General features: G+C 40.1%; 1 protein-coding gene across 5 annotated transcripts in view; it reads right to left on the bottom strand.

Annotated features, from left to right (window-relative positions):
• Positions 1-1239: 1239 nt before the first annotated feature.
• The window catches only part of LOC104590942 (SCY1-like protein 2 A), a 113497-nt gene continuing 91092 nt past the window's right edge, over positions 1240-23644 (bottom strand). For 3 of the 5 annotated variants that reach the window (XM_088896542.1, XM_088896544.1, XM_088896543.1), the window contains exons 10-14: positions 21322-21450; positions 10597-10659; positions 3107-3268; positions 2807-2925; positions 1240-2713 (exon numbers count right to left, since the gene is read on the bottom strand). In XM_088896542.1, the coding sequence (XP_088752668.1) occupies positions 1690-2713; positions 2807-2925; positions 3107-3268; positions 10597-10659; positions 21322-21450 (1497 nt within the window). In that variant the 3' untranslated portion in view covers positions 1240-1689. Of the gene's footprint in view, positions 2714-2805; positions 2994-3106; positions 3269-10596; positions 10660-21321; positions 21451-23644 lie in introns of those variants that run through there. The other 2 variants (XM_088896545.1, XM_088896546.1) reach the window with 2 other exon arrangements.

Genomic DNA, 23644 nt, shown 5'->3' on the forward strand with positions numbered 1-23644 from the left:
GATTTTAAATTAACACGAATCTCATAAGTGTTCAATTTAAGGATATTACACAGAAATACACCATAATGACATGAATCAATTATGTACTTTATTCATTTACAATAAATGTTATCTGATTGGAGATAAGGGCATAACTGTCTAACAGCCATCGGTGATGGTGGTTGTTTGGGTGGCGAGTCAAGGACTGAGAAAAGAGAGATAGAGATAAGAGCCTAAGAGGAAAGACGAGCCACAAGATGAGCGACGATGGCGTTCGAACTCCAACGAATGGCTGGTGGTTGGCCGAATCGGATTAATGCATATCCGAATTTGATTCGATAATTTATTTGATTAAAAAATAGTATCCGAATTTAACCAAATATTCGATTCGAATTATCCGAATTCGATTCGATTAAAAACCAAAACTCGGATTTGAATTCGGATTTTCGAATACCAGGCTAGATAGAGGTTCCCTAACTCGGGCCCACATGAAAGAAAGGATAGAAACCCTTGATATTTACTCAAGACTAAAAAGTTATCACCGAAGAGGCTCCTCGTAGCATGAGCCACGAAGTCACATGTTTGATCCTTCATTGGATAAATAATGAAGAAAGACTAATTAAGAGAAAAAGATAAAAGAAACCCTACTTTCTTGAACGAATGAGTGACGTCCACAAGCCGAGGTGTTGAAATTTGAAACAGTAACAAAGAAGGTTTTTAAGGCAAATCAGAGAGGGTTACTTCCGATCATCATTCTACAACCATTTAATTGTATTTGATAGTATGAGAAGTACAAAAAGTATTTTATACCTAAATACTAATAAATATATTGTGATGATTCTCTATCAACTGATTGCAACTTGGTTTTGTTTAGAAATACTGAAAAGAAAGGGGCCAAAAAAGAAAGATAAAAAATAAAAAATAAAAGCACGTAAACAACAACCAAAAGTCATCAAATCTAGTCGGTAGCCTAATAGCCTTGTTCATTCAAAGTCGAAATCGTTGACTTGGCTAGATGAGAATCACAAGCTTTGTTTGAGGCATTCATAAAAAATTAAAACCCTGCTTTGTGCAACATGATTGGTACTTGGCAGAATCCCTTACTGATGAACACCGTAAACAATTCTGGTGTCTCATCACCCATCTTCAAGTCATGTAATAGGTGGTTGAGAGAATGCAAGAACAGCAGATAATTGGTGATACACGTAGTTTCTGTAATCTTTTCTGCATTTGATTTAAAATTCAATGTAGATTATTATGTTCAGCATAACTAGTTTCATATGCTAGATTATTCAAATAAAATCTAAAGAATATGCAGAGCAGAAGATTCAGCCCTTTAAGTTAATTTATTTATTGTGTCCAGATTCCATCAAAAAGCGGAATCTGTTCCAAAGAATACACTAACCTTAGAAAAATAAACTCAAGATCATTAAATTAAAAGAAAAAGGAAAATAAGAAAAGAAAAAAAAAAACGAATAACGAACAATAAGGAAGGGAAAACTCCCACGTCGGATGACAATAGGCTACTACAGGCCACCTCGACCAAGCAAACCATCATAAACAAACTTGACTACCCCAGATTGCCACGGACGTTGAGTGGGTATGAAATGAGAAACAGATCAACACTGTTGATGGCTAATCCAACAGCTGATCTACAAGGGCTGGTCCACCAGTTTGTGATAAAATATAGGTGGATCCTACTCCTACCTATTACAGTAAATCCAGAATGGGCTGATTAGTTGATGATTTGATATTGACAGATCGTGATGTTTGAATGCTACTGGGATGTCCTTGATTTCCACTCCCTCTTCCCATTCCAACAGCAGTCTGGGGAGGTGGAGCAAGTCTGGGTGCCGTCTGTTCACTCTTGGCAGGGGCAAAGATGGAGCCAAGGTCTGCAGCTTTTGTTTCAGCGTATGACCCCATCAAAGAATTATTCTTCCCAAGACCCATTGCTGAACTCACTTGATTAGATTTCAAGAACCCGATAGAGGCTTGGGGGTTGAGCCCCTCGGTGTACAAACTGTTAATATTTGCTGGATTGTTGCCCTGGTTCTGTCTTGAGAACCCAATTGAACTCTGGGTGTTGAAGCCACTGCTACTATGATTATTGGCATTTGAAGAACTACTTTCCTGTTTTAACAGTCCAATAGGTTTGCTGTTGGTGCTTGTGCCACTCTGGCCACTTGTGTTCAACCAATAACCATATTTATTCATGGACAGACTGATTGTATTATTGGTGGAAGACCCCAAATCACCTACTGAGTTACTGGGTCGTGGAGGCCAATCAGCAAAAGGATCTATATCATCAAAACTAGAGGTTGATGCACCTGAGCTCTGATTCTCTTTCTCATTGTCACCTACTTGAGGTGCAAGATCAGAAGCTGTCCGAGCAGGCCACTCTATGTCAACTTCTGTGCATGATAGAGCTTTTTGCTGGCAAAAGGTGGTGGATGTCACAGACTGCACTTGAGTGATAGTAACAGTGCTTAGATGTGAGTCTGGTGCCATTGGTGTGGTTGATACACTAGCTGTAGAAGACTGCACAGGACTTGTAGGTTCCTTAGTTATGAGATCCCAATCTCCATCCCATGCTGAACTTCTCTTTTTTGAAGAGAAAGTCCCGCTTGGTTTCATCAATGCTCCAGACTGAAATCCATTGGCTATGGGTGTCACTCTTACTTCTGGGGTGCCAGAATCAGTCAAAATTACACCTCGTTTTTCTTCTATTTTCCTGCAAGTGGAAAAGCATACAACCAACTCAATCACCTTGGTTATAGGTTATAAACGGAATTGCCAGCGATTTTTTTTGAAAGCACAATAATACCTGAGGACGTCTTTCAAAAAGAGCATGTACTTGGCAAATTGTTGAACATTTAGTTGTTGGGCAACAAGTAGTGGCATGAGCAGCGGAAGGACATGCTCTGCAGTGAATTCTATGCTGTACTGAACCAGAAACATTGATGTAGAGGAATAATGAGCTGTCATTCCACAATAACAATATTTGCTTGTATCTGTACTCAATGCTAAAGCCATGAGTATACTATGCCTTCAACTGAAGCAGGTATTACATTTCTAAAAGTATTTCACATTTAACAAATAGATGTAGCAGATAAAAAGACTTTACCTGCTTGGTAATTGAGCTTGCAATCCCCAAGGTACACATGAGTGTGGGGGCTGATCGATCAACAGCTGTACAACGTTGGATTGTTTGTAAGATATCTAGAACAGCATGTTTATCAAGCATGTGTACCAGCTCACCCAGGCACAACAAAGCGTTCACTCTTACCTGCCAATGGAAGCATCCCAATTGTTCAGATATAATCATGGAAAAAGTACCCAATTCATATTTTACAAGGCAGTTGACAATTAGGAAGAATAATAACAATAACAATTGTTCCATGCCATTTGTTTTGTTGCAAAAAAGACTACAGAAACAGACCAATCCAGTGAAACCCTATGTACTTGGTTGGACACTATTTTTCAGAAGGTTCATGAGGCTTAACCTCAAGGTACACCTTCGAAAGTATAATAAATACGTTCCTCAGATCTAGAAATGCCCTTCTTTTATCTGTCACACCTTCAGATACCTATACCATATATTTGTATATCAACATGTATATGCATGTATGCATGTGTTACATGCTTTAACATATGCAATGCGATTTGTAGGTATTATTTAACTAACAAGATTCTAAATAGTTATAAAATGGTATCTATGAATGCAGAGGCTTTATCTAAAGCTCCTAACATTAACGATTAATGTACCATTTATTTATTTTTATGCCTTTCCTACACAAGAAACTCCTCTTATGCATACTTTTATACTTTCTGTTATATTACTTCGATGTTTTTTCTTGAAAGTTAGTAACTTGGGAGCTTAGACCTCACACAGTCACACTATAAAGCTTACACCTCATGCATCTAAAGGCTAGAAAAACCAATAACAATGTCTATTTCTCTTCCTTGCATTTCCTATGACTTTAAAAGGAATTGATGGTTCAGGAGTAAACCTTAAGGCTATGTTTGGTTTGAACGGAAAGGTAGGGAAACATAGGGAAACCTATACAAGGTTTGTAAAGGTTTCCCTACATTTCCCTTCCTTTCCCTACCTTTTCCTTCAAACCAAACACAGCCCAAGTGATTTTGTGTCTAGCTGATAATCCATACAATTCGACCATGTTTTTAACTTGATAATCACATTGAAATTCAGGCAATCTAAGAGATGGAGGTACAGTACCCATGTTTTTAACTTGATAAATCATATAATTTACAGAACCAGTTATCATTTCATGATACATGCACCTTCAATATGAATAATTAAACATCAGATGGAATTCTATATAATCTATTTAGGGGTCATTGCTTGGTGCACTGGTAAAATCTCAGGCTGTCAAATGATAGGTCTGTATCCAGTCCCGTCATCCAAAGACCCTGGATGGCCAGGACCGACATCCGGTAATGGCCTATAAGGAAAACAACTTGGCTGGGAGAGGATTGCGTTGTACAGGATATTCTCCCACCTGGGACAACGTCACATGACTCTTTTTTACAGTTGTATGGTTGCATCTGTTTGGTTGGTCCTGCATTTTGCTGGGCTTGATCTTGCCCCATCCTCTGGGTGACTATAATCTTGCCTTTTCTCATTGCTCTTATTAATAAATTCGTTTTTTCTATCCCAATAAGATGTCCAATGGAATTTGGCCAAGCCAACAAGGTTATGACAGATACAGAAACCAATTTATATTTCCCAAATTCTCAAAAAAAAAAAAAAGAAAAAAGAAAAAAGAAAAAAGAAAATTTAAATTTTATTCCCAAATTCTCTGTTGAGTTGGGCCTATCTGTTTTTTATTCTTATTTTAAGCTATTTAGTTAGGAAGTTGTTGGGCTTTAGGCCCATTAGTTTATGTTTTTAAGTTGTGACTGTTCAGCTACATTAGTAGCCGCCCTACTAAGGGCATCCTTGTAATATCTCATCCTTTGAGTTAAGTATAAATATAATGAGGGGTTGGCGGCTAGGGTTAATTCAAGAATCCTGGTTGGCTTTCTACTCTTTTCTCCTCTCTTTTCTTCTCTACTACTGAAATCTTTATCTTCCTCCCCTTTTCCTTTCACAATAAATTCAACTAAATCTACAATCAGTGATTTCTACTTGGTATCAGAGCAGGCCGAAGGTTCCTTGAGTTGTTTCCTCATGCAGCCCTAGATCGGCCGACTGCATGGTGATTTAAGAGGCTGATCGAAGCTCTCAGGTAAGCCCAGTTTTTGGATTTTTTGGTGGATCTGTGTGCCTTGTAGCTGGTCTAGGGTTTCTCATCAAAATCAGGAAAAACTAGAGAAAGGGAAAGAGTTTTGTTTCTGTTGGACTCTTCAATTTTGACCTAGGAAGTGGCACCCTAATTTTTTAGGGTTCCTTGGAGTTTTCTGTAAGGGGCGGTTCAAGTCCTGCCTGATTTGGAGGCTTCTAGAGAGAGCGGCTGCCTCTTCTCTCTCTTCTCCTGTCCCACAGAAAAGGAATCTTTTGTGGGAAGACAGTCTAGGACACCAGAAAGGTGTTGTTGGTTCCAAAAGTGTTTCGTTTGATCTTGTTACAAATTTCAATTATTTTCTTTACATTTTTTGAGAAGCATGGAGGGTCATGGAGTTGAAAATAAGCCCGGGAGTGAAATGGGACTAGTGGAAGGAGGAGTTGGAGACCTTTTCGGGACTGGGACCATTACTTCAGTTAGGTTGGATGGTGCAAATTACTTAGAATGGTCACAATCTGCAAAGATAGCCATTGGTGCTCGTGGGAAATTAGGGTATATCACTGGTGAGGAAGTGAAATCCGAAACTAGCAACTCCCGGTGGGCACAGGAGAATTATATGGTGATGACTTGGTTGTGTAATTCCATGTTGCCCCATATAGGTAAAAATTTTTTATGGGCAAATATAGCCAAGGAAATATGGGATGGGGTTGCAGAAACCTATTCATAGAGGGAGAATGTTGCTAGGGCTTATCAGTTGAGAAATCAGATTATTTCTACAAGGCAGGGAGATAGACCTGTTGCAGCCTATTTTTCAGCCCTTAAAACCCTGTGGCAGGAGATTGACCATTTAGAGACATTTGCTTGGGAAACGACTAAGGATGCAGCTACCTATTAGAAACATCTAGAGAAGTATAGGGTGTTTGAATTTCTTGCTGGCCTTAATCCTGAGTATGATATTGCAAGACAACATCTTCTTTCCAGGGACAGTGTTACCCTCTCCCAGGCATATGCCTTTGTGTCAGGGGAGGAGAGCAGGAAAGATGTGATGATGAAAAATCCTGTTTCTGATCAGTCTGCCATGGTGAGTACTGTGAAACCTAAACAAAGTGGAGATCGGGGTGGCAGTGAAATCAAGAAGGAAGATAAAAGAGATGTGATCTGTGACTACTGTAAGAAGCCTAAACACACAAGAGATACTTGCTGGAAGCTTCACCCACATCTTGTGCCGACTAGACTGAAAAATAAGAAGGGAAATGCACACATGGAAGTTACTGGTGACATTCCGGCCCCTCCTACTACAGCTGCTCTGGAGTCTGTTGCAGCTGCTGCAGTAAGGGCCGAACTTCAGAGGTATGGGCAACTTTTGAACCTGCGGGATACAGCCAGTTTTAGTTCAGCAGCAAGCGGACAACAAGGTACAGGTGGCACTGGTGGAGTCCACTCTACTGCCTTTGCTCACACAGGTAGTTCACACGTCACTACAAATTATGTTTCTACTTCAGGTAAGGAGGGACCTCCTTGGATTATAGACTCTGGAGCCTCAGAGCACATGACCCATAGCTCTATTATTTTTTCTTCTTACCAGCTCTGTTCTAGCAGAGATAGCGTCTCCACAACTGATGGATCCCATGTTCCTATTGCTGGGAAGGGATCTGTCAAGATTAGTGATTCTATTTCTCTACCCTCAGTCCTTCATGTTCCTAGATTGAGTAGTAATTTGTTATCTGTTAGTAGTTTGATTAAGAACCTGAACTGCTCAGTAATTTTTTCTCCTACTCATTGTATTTTGCAGGATCTGGATTCAAAGAGGACGATTGGGAGTAGTCGTAAAGTGAATGGGATCTACCTCCTAGATGTTCTTCCTCCTCATCAGAGTCATCATGTCAGCAGGGATAGTGAGTCAGAGTCTGTGGGTCAAATTATGCTTTGGCATAATCGTCTGGGCCATTTACCTTTTTCTTCTTTGATTCTTTTGTTTCCAAAACTTTTTGATCTGTTAGTTTGTCAAGTCTGGAGTGTGAAGGTTGTCAACTTGGAAAGCATTGTAAACATTCATTAAAACCTAGTAATAAAAGGTGTTCTTCTTCTTTTGATGTTATTCATTCGGATGTGTGGGGACCTTACCACGTTCCTTCTATGGGAGGCTATCGATATTTTCTCTTATTTGTGGATGATTTCTCACGATACTCTTGGGTTTACCTGATGAGATCCTGCGATGAAGTACCATCCTTGGTGAGGCAATTTCATCAAATGGTGCTAATACAGTTTGGAACAAGAATAAAGGTATTCAGATCAGACAATGCCAGGGAATATTTTGAAAAACACCTTGCTTCATATCTATTAGAATATGTTGTTGTCCATCAGAGCAGTTGTCCCTACAGTCCATAGCAGAATGGTGTTGCAGAAAGGAAGAACAGACACATTGTTGAGATTGCAAGAAGCATGATGAGCACATCTACAGTTCCAGTTCGGTTTTGGGGTGATGCAGTTCTCATAGCAGTGTATCTGATTAACAGGGTGCCCTCTCGTATACTTGGATTCAACACCCCATTCAGTCTTCTTTTTCCTGAGGGGGAGATGTTTCATATTCCTCTCAGGGTGTTTGGGTGTGTCTGCTTTGCACATGTCCTTGGTCCTCACCGCTCAAAGCTTGATCCCAAGGCAAAGAAGTGTGTCTTCCTTGGATATGCAGAAAATCAGAAAGGGTACTGCTGTTATGATCCAGTCTCTGGGAGCCGGTATGTTACCATGGATGTCACTTTTTTTGAATCCACATACTTCTTTTCAAAGAATCCTTCTCAGGGGGAGTGTTTTGGGGAAGTGAGTCAACAGTCTATTCCTCTCCCAGTTCCAGTCCCTGTGTCTACTCCTGTGCTTGACCATCCTGTGTCACCTACCTTACCACCTCCTTTGCGTCCTGCTTCTTAGCATTACTTACGACAAAGACTTCACAAGGAGGTTGATTCCACTGCAGTAGAACTCACATCACTTCCTGTCGATTCCTTGGAGACTCCAGATTCGGCTGACATGGATTCAGGTATTCCTCTTGGTCCTGCTACTGTTTCAGTTCCCATTGATTCTACTAACCCTGTTACAGATAACCTTGATCTTCCTATTGCTCTCAAAAAAGGGAAGAGAAAGTGTACTGCTCATTGTATTTCACAGTACTTATCCTACAGTGGACTTTCTCCTTCCTACCGTGTTTTTCTTTCCTCCCTTGACTCAGTGTCTATACCCAAGGGTGTTAGTGAGGCTCTCTCCAAACCTGAGTGGAAGACAGCTATGCAGGAAGAGAGGGCAGCTTTGATTAAGAATCAGACATGGGACATTGTGGATCTACTAGAAGGCAAGAAGACAGTTGGATGCAGATGGGTTTACATGGTAAAATATAAGGCAGATGGAAGTATAGAAGGGTACAAGGCAAGACTTGTTGCAAAAGGGTACACACAGACCTATGGTGTTGATTACTTAGAGACCTTTGCACCGGTTGCAAAGATGACCTCTATTCGGATACTTCTTTCTCTTGTTGCCTCATACTCTTGGCCCTTGTTTCAACTTGATGTGAAGAATGCTTTCCTAAATGGGGATCTGCAATAGGAAGTGTATATGAATCTTCCTGCTGGCTTTTACAGTGACATTGAAAAGGGAAAGGTATGCAGGCTTAAGAAGTCACTTTATGGCTTGAAACAATCTCCTAGAGCATGGTTTGATAGATTTAGAAAGGCCTTGATTGCTTTTGGATACACTTAGACTCAATCCGATCATACCTTGTTTATGAAGAGAAGGGGATCTTTGGTGTCAGACCTAATTGTTTATGTGGATGATATTGTTGTCATGGGGAATGACCTAAGTGAGATTGATTGTCTGAAAAGGAATCTACATAAAGAATTTGAAATTAAAGATCTTGGAGAACTGAGATACTTCTTAGGCATTGAAGTTGCAAGATCAAAACATAGAATTTTTATCTCTCAAAGGAAGTATGTCTTGGATCTTCTTCAAGAGATAGGGAAGCTTGGAACGAAGGCAATCAATACCCCTATTGATCAGAACCATAGAATCAATGCATCAGAAGGTGAACCAGTAAAGGACAATGGGAGATATCAGAGACTTGTGGGTCGGCTACTATACTTGTGTATGACAAGACCAAACATTTCCTATGCAGTAAGTATGGTAAGTCAATACATGCATGCTCCACGAGTCCAGCATTGGGAGGCAGTTGACTGGATTCTTGCTTATCTGAAGAGACACCCCGGCAGAGGCATATTGTTTACTGATCATGGATAGTTGAAACTAGAGGCTTATACAGATGCAGATTGGGCAGGGTGCCTTGATGATAGGAGATCAACTTCAGGAGTGTGCACCCTTGTTGGGGGTAACCTTGTCTCATGGAAGAGTAAGAAACAAACAGTGGTGGCAAGATCAAGTGTTGAAGCTGAATACAGGGCCATGGCACATGGAGTTTCATAACTTCTCTGGATCCGTTCCCTATTAGAAGAAATTGGTGTACAGGCAGAAGAACCTATAATGTTATACTGTGATAACCAGGCAGCAATTAACATTGCCCATAACCCAGTCTAGCATGACCGAACTAAGCACATTGAAGTGGATAGACATTTTATCAGAGAAAGAGTAACTTCTGGAGAAGTTTGTCTTCCATACATTGCTTCTAATCTACAGCTCGCGGATGTTCTCACAAAAGGTGTTGCAAAGAACAAGCTGGAGCATGATCTATGCAAGTTGGGAATGTGTGACATTTACTCCCAACTTGAGGGGGAGTATTGAGTTGGGCCTAGCTGCTTTTTATTCTTATTTTAAGCTATTTAGTTAGGAAGTTGTTGGGCTTTAGGTCCATTAGTTTATGTTTTTAAGTTGTGACTGTTCAGCTACATTAGTAGCTACCCTACTAAGGGCATCCTTGTAATATCTCATCCTTTGAGTTAAGTATAAATATAATGAGGGGTTGGCGGCTAGGGTTAATTCAAGAATCCTGGTTGACTTCCTACTCTTTTCTCCCTCTCTTTTCTTCTCTACTACTGAAATCTTTATCTTCCTCCCCTTTTCCTTTCACAAGAAATTCAACTAAATCTACAATTAGTGATTTCTACTTTCTCCAATCTCTTGTATATCTATGGACCGTGATGGATATCACATATGTGAGGAACCAAAATAATCTGACATAAAACAACATTGAAAAAGAAAGAAAAGAAACTAAAATCCAAGGTAAAATCCATCAATATGAAGGTTAGGGTCAAACTACAACAAATCCATAAAATCTATCCATTGCTTTGATAGTTAGAATGTAAAATATGGGATGAAAGACTAGTGAAAAATAAGAAATAAATGCATCACATAAATAGCCTATACGTACCACAGCAACTGTTGTTTTAAGTGCCAATCCGTGAACTCGAGGTAAAATTTCTTGTTTCACCATCTGCCAAAAAATGAAAATAAAAAGGTGTAGAAGAGGAAAATTGAAAAGGCTTCTCCATGGATAAAGCTTATATGGACATTGTTAGCAATAAAAGCAACCATAACCTCACAAGTGACATGGATAGTCAATAGGTCTAGGCATAAATGACCTAATCTCAACTAATCTCCAATACATGTTAAAAAAAACCAAAATATTCAATAGTAAAGGATCCTTAACTTATTTATTGACGCTTTTATATTACTATCTGAAGCAGCTGAAAAAGATGCCACTTTCTGTCATTTTAGAAAACAGTAATCAAGCAAATGACATTTATTAGGGATTGAGAATCCCTGGTTATCATACATGTAACTTTTTGGCTTAGCACATTTTCCACTAGGTAGTACCTAGATTTTACATCTGACAGACTGGGAGTTGGTGGCACTGTCTTCATGGTTGTTAAAAAATATGAAATGAGAGGGGTGTAGAATACTTGATACCATTAGTTAACATGTTCAACACCCTATATTTGATGCTTTAAAAGATTTTCCATCATAATTCTGAAAGAATTTCAGCCCTTTCAATGGTGCTTTGGAGGTTTTACTTTTCAACAGTATTGACATTTCTGAATAACGGACATGGCTCAAGCATGTTATTAGAAATTACTAGATAGAGGATTGGATCCTAGGACAAGCTATGAGGTAGATTTTGGTTCAGACTTCAGGCATCATAAACCTGGGAACTCCATATGACAAGATCTATTTCCTCTGAAAGTTTTCGGCCCACTCCTTTGCCTGCTTCTGGAAATGCCAATATGTATTATCCCCTTGTTTTAGGAAGCATACCATATATAGAACTAGGATCACCATGTTGGTCTTCTCCATGATAGATATAATGTATGGGAACCCACATTAATGATGCATATACTACAGCACATGTATTGTCCTTATGACACTAGAAGAAAAACAGTCCAAAAGAATGAAAGGACTAATTAAAGTTGTGAAAAAAGTATTAGATATCAGCAGCAAAGAGAAAGAAGAGGAGAGAAGAAGAAGATCCCTAAATCCTTTTCAGTAAACATGATTTACAAAGTTTTGATATTTACAGAGAGGCCCTTAATTGGGCGATTAACTTAATTAAGCATAACATAAAGAAACATAAAAGTTCCATTAACAAAAGAAACAGAAACATAAACAAATAAAAACATCCTATGGGCCATTCGACCCATTCTCTCTACACTCCTCCTCAAGCTGAGCATAGATGTCAACCATGCTCAGCTTGCTAGTGTCATGTTGTAGTTTGGCCTTGGAGATTCCCTTGGTAAGAACGTCAGCTAACTATTCTTCAGATGTAATGAATGGTAGACAAACTTCTCCAGAAGCCACTCTTTCTCTGATAAAATGCCTGTCAACTTCAGTATGTTTAGTCCTATCATGTTACACCGAATTATGAGCAATGTTGATGGCGGCCTGATTATCAAAATATAGCATCAATGGCTTATCATACTCAAAACCTAGTTCCTCCAACAAGGATTGAATCCAAAGTAACTCAGAGACTCCATGAGCCATAGCTTTGTACTCGGCCTCAGTTGAAGATTGGGAAACAACTAATTGTTTCTTGCTTCTCCAAGAAGCAATAATACCTGCCACCATGCTATAGTATCCGAAAGTTGACCTCCTATCACCAATGTTTCCCACCTAGTCAACATTTGTGTAAGCCTCTAGTTTCATATGACCATGCTCAGCAAAAAGAATTCCCTTTCCAGGAGTACTCTTCAAATAACATAAAATTCGTTCTGCTGTTGCTATATGAGTGTCCCTAGGAGCATGCATGAACTGGCTAATGCAATTGACAACATATGCAATGTTAGGCCGAGTCATGCAAAGATATAGCAGTTTCCCCAGTAATCTTTGAAACACCTCCTTATCCTTCAATAGTTCTCCATTAGAGGCAGAAAGTTTGTGACTCATATCAATAGGAGTAGCCACTGGTCTTGCACCCATCTTGCCAGTTTCAGCGAGTAAGTCTAGCACATACCTTCGCTGAGAGATACCATCCTTAGACTGAGCCACTTCAATGCCAAGGAAATACCTCAACTCCCCCAGATCTTTGATCTCAAACTCTATATGAAGGAAAGATTTAAGATCATTAATCCTTGTCACAACAGTCACTACTATATCATAGTTGAAAAACAGTCCACTTGATGTATGGAACTGTTTGAGATTAGATGCAAACCAGAAAATAAACAAACAAGAGAAGAAGAGAAGAGAGAGCTAGCGGCAATGAGTGTTAGAGAGTAAGAGGTTCGAACATAACCCCTCTAACACTCTAAACATCTTATTAATAAGTTAATCTTTGACAAATTATAGAGAGGCCCTTGAGTGGGCAGGAAAATACAAAAAACAGAACATTATAGAGTATGAGCCCAGAATAAGGCCCACAACAGAGAGAAACATAACATTACATGAAATGACAGTCTATGGGCCATTCGGTCCATCTTCTCTACACTCCCCCTCAAGCTGAGCATAGATGTTAATCATGCCCAGCTTGCCAATGTCATGTTGAAGCCTTGCCTTGGAAATGCCCTTGGTGAGAAAATCTGCCAATTGTCCTTCAGAAGTAATGAATGGAAGACACACTTCACCGGAGGAGACTCTTTCTCGAATAAAGTGTCTATCAACCTCAATATGTTTGGTTCTATCATGTTGTACCGGGTTGTGAGCAATGTTGATGGCAGCCTGATTATCACAGTACAACATCATGGGTTTGTCATGATCAATCCCAAGTTCTTCTAAGGAACTTAGCCACAACAATTCCGAGACTCCATGTGCCATGGCTCTATATTCTGCTTCTGCGGAGGATCGGGCCACAACTGATTGTTTCTTACTCCTCCAAGAGACAACATTACCAGCCACCAGATTGCAATACTCTGAAGTAGATCTTCTATCATCAATATTTCCAGCCCAATCAACATCAGTATAGGCTTCAAGTTTCAGATGACCATGCTTGGCAAATAGAATTCCTTTTCCTGGAGAGCCTTTCAGATAGCACAAAATCCGTTCTGCTGCTGCCATATGGGTATCTCTAGGAGCATGCATGAACTGGCTAATGCAACTGACAGCATATGCAATATCTGGCCTAGTCATGCATAGGTACAGAAGCTTCCCAAGAAGTCTCTGAAAGATCCCTTTGTCTTCCAACAAAGTTCCATCTAAAGTTGAAAGTTTGTGACTCATATCAATAGAAGTTGCAGCTGGTCTTGCACCCAATTTTCCAGTTTCAGACAACAAATCAAGGACATATTTCCTCTGGGAAATAAGAATCCCATCCCTGGATCTGGCAACTTCTATGCCAAGGAAGTATCTCAACTCCCCCAGATCCTTAATCTCAAATTCTATACGGAGGAAAGACTTAAGGGCCAGAATGCCTGAGGCATCATCACCAGTCACTATAATATCATCAACATACACAATGAGATACACTGCTAGAGATCCACTTTTCTTCACAAAAAAGAGTATGATCTAACTGTGTCTGAACATAGCCGAATTTAACAAGTGCAGCTCTAAATCTCTCAAACCAGGCTCTAGGAGATTGTTTGAGGCCATAAAGAGATTTCTTCAGTTTACATACCTTTCCTTGCATATCTTTCCCATACATTCCTGGAGGAAGACACATGTAGACCTCCTCATGTAAGTCACTATTCAAAAGAAAGGTTGGTTATTTAGTCCTTTTGTGTTGCTGGTATTTCTGGGTAGGAACCCTTCAAGAATCAGTTAGTACTGATTAGAAGTAAGGTTAGAGGCAACTGTGAAAGAGTACAATGGCAGCAATAGGAGATGGCTACAATGATCAGAAACCTAATGTGGTAATTTCCTCCGACTACCTAGGGGTACAAATGACCTCAATTAAGTTGAATGGGGAGAACTATGTTCCATGGGCTAAATCAGTGGAAGTGTTTCTCAAGGCAAAGAAGAAAGTAAAGCATGTAAGAGATGAAAAGCCATCGGAGGACTCTCCAGGGTTTGATGATTGGGAGCAAGAAGATGCTCAAATCATGACTTGGATGTGGAATAGTATGGAACCAAAAATTAGTGCCAACTTCATGTTCCTTGATACGGCTAAGGATATATGGGAGCATGCTAAGAAGCTATATTCTGGACAAGATAACACAACAAGAGTGTATCAACTTTATCAGGAGTATTTTGATTTACAACAAGGAACCAAAACTCTAGAAGAGTACTATGCCAACATGAAGAATATAAGGAATGAACTCAATGTCTATCACCCCCTTACTCCAGATATTAAAGTTCAGCAACAGCAAAAGGAGCAACTAGATGTTACAAGATTTTTAGTGGGGCTGAAGTCGGAATATGAACCAGTTAGAGCCCAAATATTGGGGGGCTCTACTCTTCCTACACTTGAGGAAGTATTCTCAAGGCTTCGTAGAATTTCTTTGGGACAGACAGAGAACTCCACACAGTCTGATAGATCAGCACTTGTGACAGCTCGAGGGGTTGGACATAGTACAAGAGGGGGAGGTCATGCTCCCCGAGGGGGCCGTGGCAGTTCCATGATTAGTCGGGGTGGTCGTGACTCAGGGGGAGGCCGTGGCAGAGGGAAGAATAACTCTACAAGGAAATGTACTCATTGTGGTAGAGAGGGACACACAGTGAATTTCTGTTATGATCTACATGGCCCTCTCTCTAAATGGGCTAATCATGCTGTAGTAGGTGAGGTTGATATCAGTGACAGTAAACCGGCAGACCGAACTCCTCCCACATCTACATCTACCTCTGGGAGGGAAATGGTGAGCGTACCACGTGATGAGTATGAACGGTTCCTTCAAACTACTTCACAGCATACCACTGCCACACTTGCCCAATCAGGTATTGCTTGCATGTCATCTAAAACCTCTCCCTGGATTATTGACTCTGGAGCCTCAGATCATATGACCGGGACACCAGGTGTGTTCTCTTCTCTTTCTGAAACCCCCACATCACAAACTGTTACACTTGCCAATGGGTCCTCATCTCCCATATGTGGTGTTGGTAATGTTGACATGGCTTTTGTGCCCTTATCATCTGTTTTATATGTCCCTAAGTTTCCATTCAATCTTATGTCTGTTAGTAAAATAACCAAAGTTCTTAACTGTTCTGTTATCTTCTTTCCTTCCACTTGTGTTTTTCAGGATCTCAAGACGGGGAAGAAGATTGGTGGGGGGCATGAAGCTGGTGGACTGTATTATCTTGACGGTGGTGGATCTTCAATTGCTCTTCAGACTTCAATTACTCCTCTACAATGGCATTGCCGACTGGGACATCCATCTCTCAAGGCTCTCAAGATTTTGGTCCCGTCATTGAGTGATTTGTCAGTTTTGCAATGTGAGTCATGTCAGTTTGGGAAACATCGTCGTGCGTCCTTCAGTCCAAGAGTTGAGAGTCGTATGTTGAGTCCTTTTTCTTTGGTTCATTCAGATGTTTGGGGTCCAATCAAAATAGAGTCTTATAATGGGTACAAGTATTTTCTCCTTTATTGATGATTGTTCAAGAATGACATGGATTTACTTAATGAAAGAAAGAAGTGAATTGTTTTCCATTTTTCAAAAATTCCATGCTGAAATACGCACACAATTTGGTGTTCCAATCAAAATTCTCCGTTCGGATAATGGTCATGAATATTTTCTTACTTCATTTCAACAATATTTAGAACAACATGGCATTATTCATCAAACATCATGTGCATACACCCCTCAACAAAATGGGGTAGCTGAACGGAAGAACCGTCAACTTCTTGAAACTGCTCGGTCTATTCTTCACCACATGAATGTTCCTAAACGTTTTTGGAATGATGCTGTACTCACTGCATGTTTTCTCATTAATCGGATGCCCTCTTTCATCCTTCATGGTCGGTCCCCCTTCTCTACTTGTTTCCCACTTTATCTCCATTCCCATTAATTCCTCGTGTCTTTGGTTGTGTGTGCTTTGTCCACAATCTGAGCCCTGGAATAGACAAGCTAGATGCACGCTCAATTAAATGTGTCTTCCTTGGCTACTCACGAACTAAAAAAGGGTACAAGTGTTATAATCCCATTACCCGGAAGTGCTATGTCTGCCCTGATGTCACCTTTTTTGAGTCAGTCCCCTTCTTCTCAAGTCCTGAAGCGCCTTCGTCTCCACCCGCACTTCCTCTTCCTCTCCCTGTCAGTGATCCAGTTCCAGATGTTGTTGTTGGAGTAGACTCATCACCTCATCCCGTGCAGATCATCACCGAACGTCCACCAATCCGGCAAGTGTATACACGTCGAACGACACCGGCCCCTCCTCCAGCTTCTACCTCATCTGCGGATCCTCTCATGGCTCCTATTGTTGAACCTTCAGACCTTGACCTACCCATTGCCTTACGGAAAGGTAAACGCAGTTCTACCCTCCATCCCATTTCCAATTTTGTTTCATTATCTCGTCTTTCTACATCACATCGCCAGTTTGTTTCCCTTTTATCCTCTATTTCCATACCTAACAATGTTCAAGAAGCTCTCAGTTCACCTGATTGGCGGCGGGCAATGGAGGAGGAACTTTCTGCTCTTCAACATACTCAAACGTGGGAACTTACTACTCTCTCACCTGGTAAGCATGCTGTGGGATGTAAATGGGTGTATACTGTGAAATACTTGCCAGATGGTAGTGTGGAGCGTCTGAAGGCCAGACTTGTTGCTAAAGGTTACTCACAGTTGTATGGAGTGGACTACATGGAGACATTCTCTCCGGTGGCTAAGATTGGTTCTGTTCGTGTACTAATTTCCTGGCAGCTATGTATGATTGGCCTCTGTTTCAGCTTGATATAAAGAATGCCTTTCTCCATGGTGATCTGTGGAGGAGGTATATATGGAGCAACCACCTGGGTTTGTTGCTCAGGGGGAGGATGGTAAGGTATGCAGATTGAAGAAGGCAATTTATGGGCTGAAACAATCGCCGTGTGCTTGGTTTGGGAAGTTCAGTGAAGTGGTGAAGAGTTTTGGAATGAAGCAGTGTCAGGTAGATCACTCAGTGTTCAGCTATGACTCAGAAGCTGGGAAGATTCTATTAGTGGTCTATGTGGATGATATTGTCATTACTGGCAGTGATAAATTGGGGATTGGCAAATTAAAGGTATTTCTGCAAAATCATTTCCAAACAAAAGATCTTGGAACATTGAATGTGAATAGAGGTTGCCAGGTCAAAACAAGGTGTAAATCTGTACCAAAGAAAATATGTTCTTGATCTATTGGAAGAAACAGGATTGTTAGGTGTAAAACCGGCTGAGACCCCTATGGAACCAAATGTTAAGTTGAGCAGTGATACAGGAGAAGTATTTGAAGATCCTGGAAGGTATAGACGACTAGTGGGGAAGCTGAACTATCTGACTATCACGAGACCCGACATATCCTTTGCAGTCAGTGTGGTGAGCCAATTCATGCAGGACGCTCGTATACCTCACTGAGATGCAATTCTTAGAATTGTGAGGTATCTGAAAGGAGCTCCAGGCCATGGACTATTGTATAAACCAAGAGGAAAACTTGAAGTAGTGGGGTATACAGATGCAGACTGGGCAGGCTCAGTGAATGATAGAAGATCTACTACGAGCTATTGCACATTTCTTGGAGAAAATCTTGTGACGTAGAAGAGTAAAAAGCAGACGGTTGTGGCCAGAAGTAGTGCTGAAGCTGAGTATAGGGCCATGGCACATACTACCTGTGAGTTAGTGTGGTTGAGGAATCTTCTACAAGAAATTGGGTTTCACATGGATAAACCTATGAGACTGTATTGTGACAACCAAGCTGCACTCCATATCTCATCCAATCCTGTATTTCATGAGAGAACAAAGCACATAGAGGTTGATTGCCACTTTGTGAGGGAGATGGTCCTTGCTGGAGAGATAAACACAGAACATGTGGGCTCGAATGATCAATGGGCAGATTTGTTTACAAAAGCTCTAAACTCAGGGAAAGTGAACCATCTATGTAACAAGCTGGGATTATATGACATATATTTCCAGCTTGAGGGGGAGTGTTAGAGTGAGCCGAATAGGGGTAGTTTAGTAATCTCATGTCAGTTAAGTACTTTGCTTATGTGGCTGTTTTATTAGAGCACTCTGCCCCACACTTAAGTGTGGGCAATTTAGTCTTTGTAAGTGTAATTAGAACCTAATAAACATAAGGGGGTCGACTGAATGGGTGACTAATCAGTTTCGACTAAACCCTCCTGTTCTCTCTTTCTCGTCTTCTTCCTCATCTTCTTCTTCCTTCTTCACTGGTTCAGATTACTATAGCTGCTCCAAAACAGAACCTACACTCTCTCAGCACCCTAACACTATTTTATTAAGATATATTTGAATAATTACAAGGAGGCCCTTAGTTGGGCAAGAATTTACAAAGAACTTAATATAGACAGGATGGGCTCAGAATAAGGCCCATTACAGAAAAACATAAATAACAAGAAAGAATAAGCAACCTATGGGCCATTTGGCCCATCTTCTCTACAATAACTAAGAAGAGTAAATACCAATTGGTATTGCTGAAAAGGCCTTTTTAGAAACACTGTGTGGGCAATAGAGACAACCCCACTGTCAAAAAAGGAAAAAAGGCCTCAAGAACAGTTCGTACAGCCCCCCAAAAACAGCCAAATATAAGTAACAATCCACAGCCTTGTTACAAGGATGTTTCAGCAGTTTTGATAGTCCAAGAAGGAGTGAAAACAGCCCAGAAATTTCTGGGTTAAACCAGATTCAATGGCAGCCGAAGGTAGTACAGAACAACCAGAAGTTTTCGGACACTTCAACAGTCCAAACACAGCCGAAAGTAGTACAGAACAACCAGAAATTTTCGGACACTTCAACAGTCCAAACACACCAGAAAATAACCCAGAAAACTGAGCACAACTTACAGTTTCGAGCTTCAAACTAGAACCGAGCTGTTCCCCTTCCTTTTTTTTTTCTCTGATTCTTCCTGTTCACCGAACCACTTCTCCAAGAGATGCTAGTCTTGGGCACTTCCAATGACCTCCAAGAATCAGGCAACACGAGCCTAAGCTTCCAGCCCTATAAAATTGAAGTTCAGGTCTGCTCTGATACCATGAAGAAAACTGAAGAGAGAAGAGCTTGAGAGTTCGACAATGAGGGTTTGAGAAAGAGAGTTTCGAACCTACTCTCTCTCAGCACCCTAACACTATTTTATTAAGATAGGTTTGAATAATTACAAGGAGGCCCTTAGTTGGGCAAGAATTTACAAAGAACTTAATATAGACAGGATGGGCCCAGAATAAGGCCCATTACAGAAAAACATAAATAACAAGAAAGAATAAACAGCCTATGGGCCATTCGGCCCATCTTCTCTACAGTCTCCAACACCTCCTCCCCTAGATCCCATTTCTCTTGAAAATTTGTTTTCAACTACAAAACCCTCCATAACTCTCAGAATAGGTTAGGAAATCAATTTGAGATGAAAAAGAAGGCTGGAACCATAGAAGTCCATAGAAGTCCCTAGAAGTCCCTCCATAACAACAAAACTCTCCATAACCTTCCTGGAACCCTAGAAGTCCCTCCCTCCAAAGATTCCTTTTTCCGTGGGAGTGGGAGAAGAGGCTGTCGCTCCCTCCAGCGACCTCCAAAAATGCTGGTATTTGAACCACCTTCAGAAAACCTCAAGGAACCCTAGAAAACTAGAGTGCCACTTCCTAGGTCAAAATTGAAGAGTCCTACTAAAATAGGACTCTCTCCCTTTCTCCAGTTCTTCCTGATTTTGGTGTAAAATCCTAGACCATCTACAAGGGATTGCAATTCCACCAAAAAATCCAAAAACTGGGCTAACCTAAAGTCATTGATCAGCCCTTTACCTTATCATGCAGTTGGCCGATCTAGGGCTGCATGATGGAGCAACTCAAGAAATGTTTAAACTTGCTCTGATGCCAAGTAAAAAGGTTTGGACAACCTGTTTTGATATAAAAACTGCAAAAGAAAGAAGAAAAGAAAGAGGAGAAAAGGTTTCAGCTAAGAAAGAGAGAGGTGAGAGATAGAAGAGAATGGGAGAAGATTAGAAATAGGTCTGGCCGCCCCTTTCATTAGATTATATACTCATAAATAAAAGAGAGTACCAAGACAAGTATGCCCTTGGTAAGTTGGCTACTTGTGAGAACTTAAAAACACCCTTAACTTGAAACATAAACTAACGGGCCTAAGGCCCAATAACTCCCTAACTATGCTATGTAAATAAAAAACATGTTACATCAGCCCAAAACTCAACAAAAATAAAACTCCAAATAGAGAAAACTTGGTATCTCCCTTCCGAGCAAGACTATCTGAGGCAATATTAACCAATATGGGAACCCATTGAAAAAGTTTTTAATCTGGAAACCGGGAATTTTGCCTCAATGTGTTTACATAACATGATTGTTATCATATTACTGAATTATAGATGCATATATGGTTCATAATCCTAGATGGACATAGCAGATCAGTGAAATGTCTATAGATAAATGGCAACACCATAAAGCAAATACTTCTGTGCCTTAATTGCTTGATAATATACTAAGGGATTCTTTAATTTCAGGATATTTGTGAAGAAGCATAAAGATAGCACAGTTTCTGAAGAAAACAATGAAAAAAAATGATAAATTAGTTTAGCAAAAAATTCATCATTGAGAAAAGGTCAGTCACCTGAATATCAAGTTTCTTAGCAAGGGATATAGTTACTTTTAAAACTTCTTCTTGTATTCGAGCATCATTATCATCATAAGATCGAACAAGCAATGGAAGGATATGTGCTACCAAATGCTCCTGACTAGTCTGCAACAATTGCAAAAAGATAAGTTTGTGACCATTAATGACAGAAGATAATTAAAATATTTCCAAGCACAGTTGCAAACATGTTGCCCACTGGGAAACCAATGCGTGGAAACAGATGATAGTGCAAACCATGAACATGTGAGAGTAATTTAGTTTACATGCCCATAAGGATATAACAGGAAAAGACAGTAGCTTCTACCTTCACATAGCATATGCCTGAAGTTTTTGAAGGTTTCCCAACTTTAAAATCCTTTTCATAGGTATGCGTCAAAGTTCTTGCAAAAGATTTTTTATTCTATGGCAAGGTAAGAGTTTTATTGTAATTTTAGTTTTATGGGACAATTTTATAATTATGAGGACAAGGGATTTGGCTGCATAGTTATTAGCAAAATTCAGTTTTAGGCATATTCAAGCAATTGTTTGAGACAGGGTGAAAAAGAAAGCAGGCATATTATTGTGAGGTGGATATTGGATTTGGTGTATCCTATTTTCTCATAGTGAATATTTTCCCTCTTCACTCATGGATGTAGGCTACTGAGACTAACACACATCTTGATGTTCTTCTTCCTTTTGTTCTTTCTATTATTTTCTGCTTTATTTATTTTTCTTGCCTACAGGTTGACATGGAATCAGAGCAAGGATATTAGGATTAAACTTAGTTCAAGAGATTTCCTTTGGATGGAATGATCCCTAGGATACAAAAAAAGAAGAACTCTTTGTTAGTAGAATTTTTTTTTTTAGTATAATTTCTCACATAACATAACTCACCCAATTAGACTAATTACTGGGTTATTTTGTTATTTGGGTAATCTCCATTCGGGAAATCACGTAGATATTCCCTTAATTACGTCTCTGCTAGGGGCAGAGAAAACCTTTTGATTCTGATTCAGAAGTACCAATGAATAGAGACTAAACTAAGTATGAATTTTCTACAGAATTTTCCTTTGAAAATTCTGGTATATATTCCCTCTTTATTTGAGAGAAAACTAGCATATAAAGAAACAAACATTGTATGCATAACAAGTAAATAGGTATCATAAAAAGCATGTTTCATCAATAAGGCTACAAATGGCCTTTAAATTATGGTTGTGTGCATTATCATGCTGTGAGGAAGCATAATCAGCCAAGTTTCATGAACAAGGCTGTAGATGGTTGTCTCCTTACATGTATTTCAATATGAAACAAGGAAGAAAAAAAAAATTAAAAGGAAGAAAGAAAGGAGTGAGAGGAATTGATAGAAATGGGCTTCCATCTCATGTGAGAAGCACAAGGAGTATCATATTGAAGAGGTGTAGGAAGAACACAAGATTCCCTACCTTCTTCCTTTTCCTTTTATGCTCTCCACACCAATCTTCTTCTCTTTTCTCTTCCCACTTGTTTCTTAATGGTAGAAATCCTGCAAATCAATTAGTAATAGCCAACAAAAAAGGCATTAGCCTCTTCTCCTTGTAGGAGGGGGGTTTATATAGAGGAGGGAGGTGGTTAACTCCCCACTCCCCTCTTCTTAGAGTGCCAAGTGTCACCCCACTTAAAATGGGTTAAGGAGGGAAAAGAAAACTTTTCCTTCTTAAGGTGACAAGTGTCCCCCCACTTCGAGTGGTTAGAGGAGGGAAAATAATTCCTTCTTCCTAGGGTGACATGTGTCCCCCCCACTTCAAGTGGTTAGAGGAGGGAAAACAAATCCTTCTTCTTAGGGTGACATGTGTCCCCCCACTTAAAGTGGTTAGAGGAGGGAAAATAACTCCTTCCAAGGGTGACGTGTGTCCCCCCCACTTCAAGTGGTTAGAGGAGGGAAAACAAATCCTTCTTCTTAGGGTGACATGTGTCCCCCTACTTAAAGTGGTTAGAGGAGGGAAGATAACTTTCTCCCCTAGGATGACATGTGTCCCCCCACTTCAAGTGGCTAAAGGAGGGAAAATAATCCTCTTGTTAGAATAGGACAAGTGGCATTCCCTCATAGATAAGTGGGACACCTCACAAGAAATTAATTAAAATGGATTTGTTCTTCTAGGGCCTTCTGTTCCACTAAATGGGCTCTACTGCAGGCCCATTAAATGCTTATTGCATTATAAATAAGCCCAAATAACTTGGGGCCTATTGTTCACTAAACTAGACTGCAGGCCCCTTTCTTTCTTACTGTTTATGTTCTGTTAACAGGTGTAATATATGTACTGTTCACAGACTTAGTACCCGC

This window comes from Nelumbo nucifera, chromosome 1, assembly GCF_055504915.1.
Source record: "Nelumbo nucifera cultivar China Antique chromosome 1, China Antique-T2T, whole genome shotgun sequence".
NCBI lineage: Eukaryota > Viridiplantae > Streptophyta > Magnoliopsida > Proteales > Nelumbonaceae > Nelumbo > Nelumbo nucifera.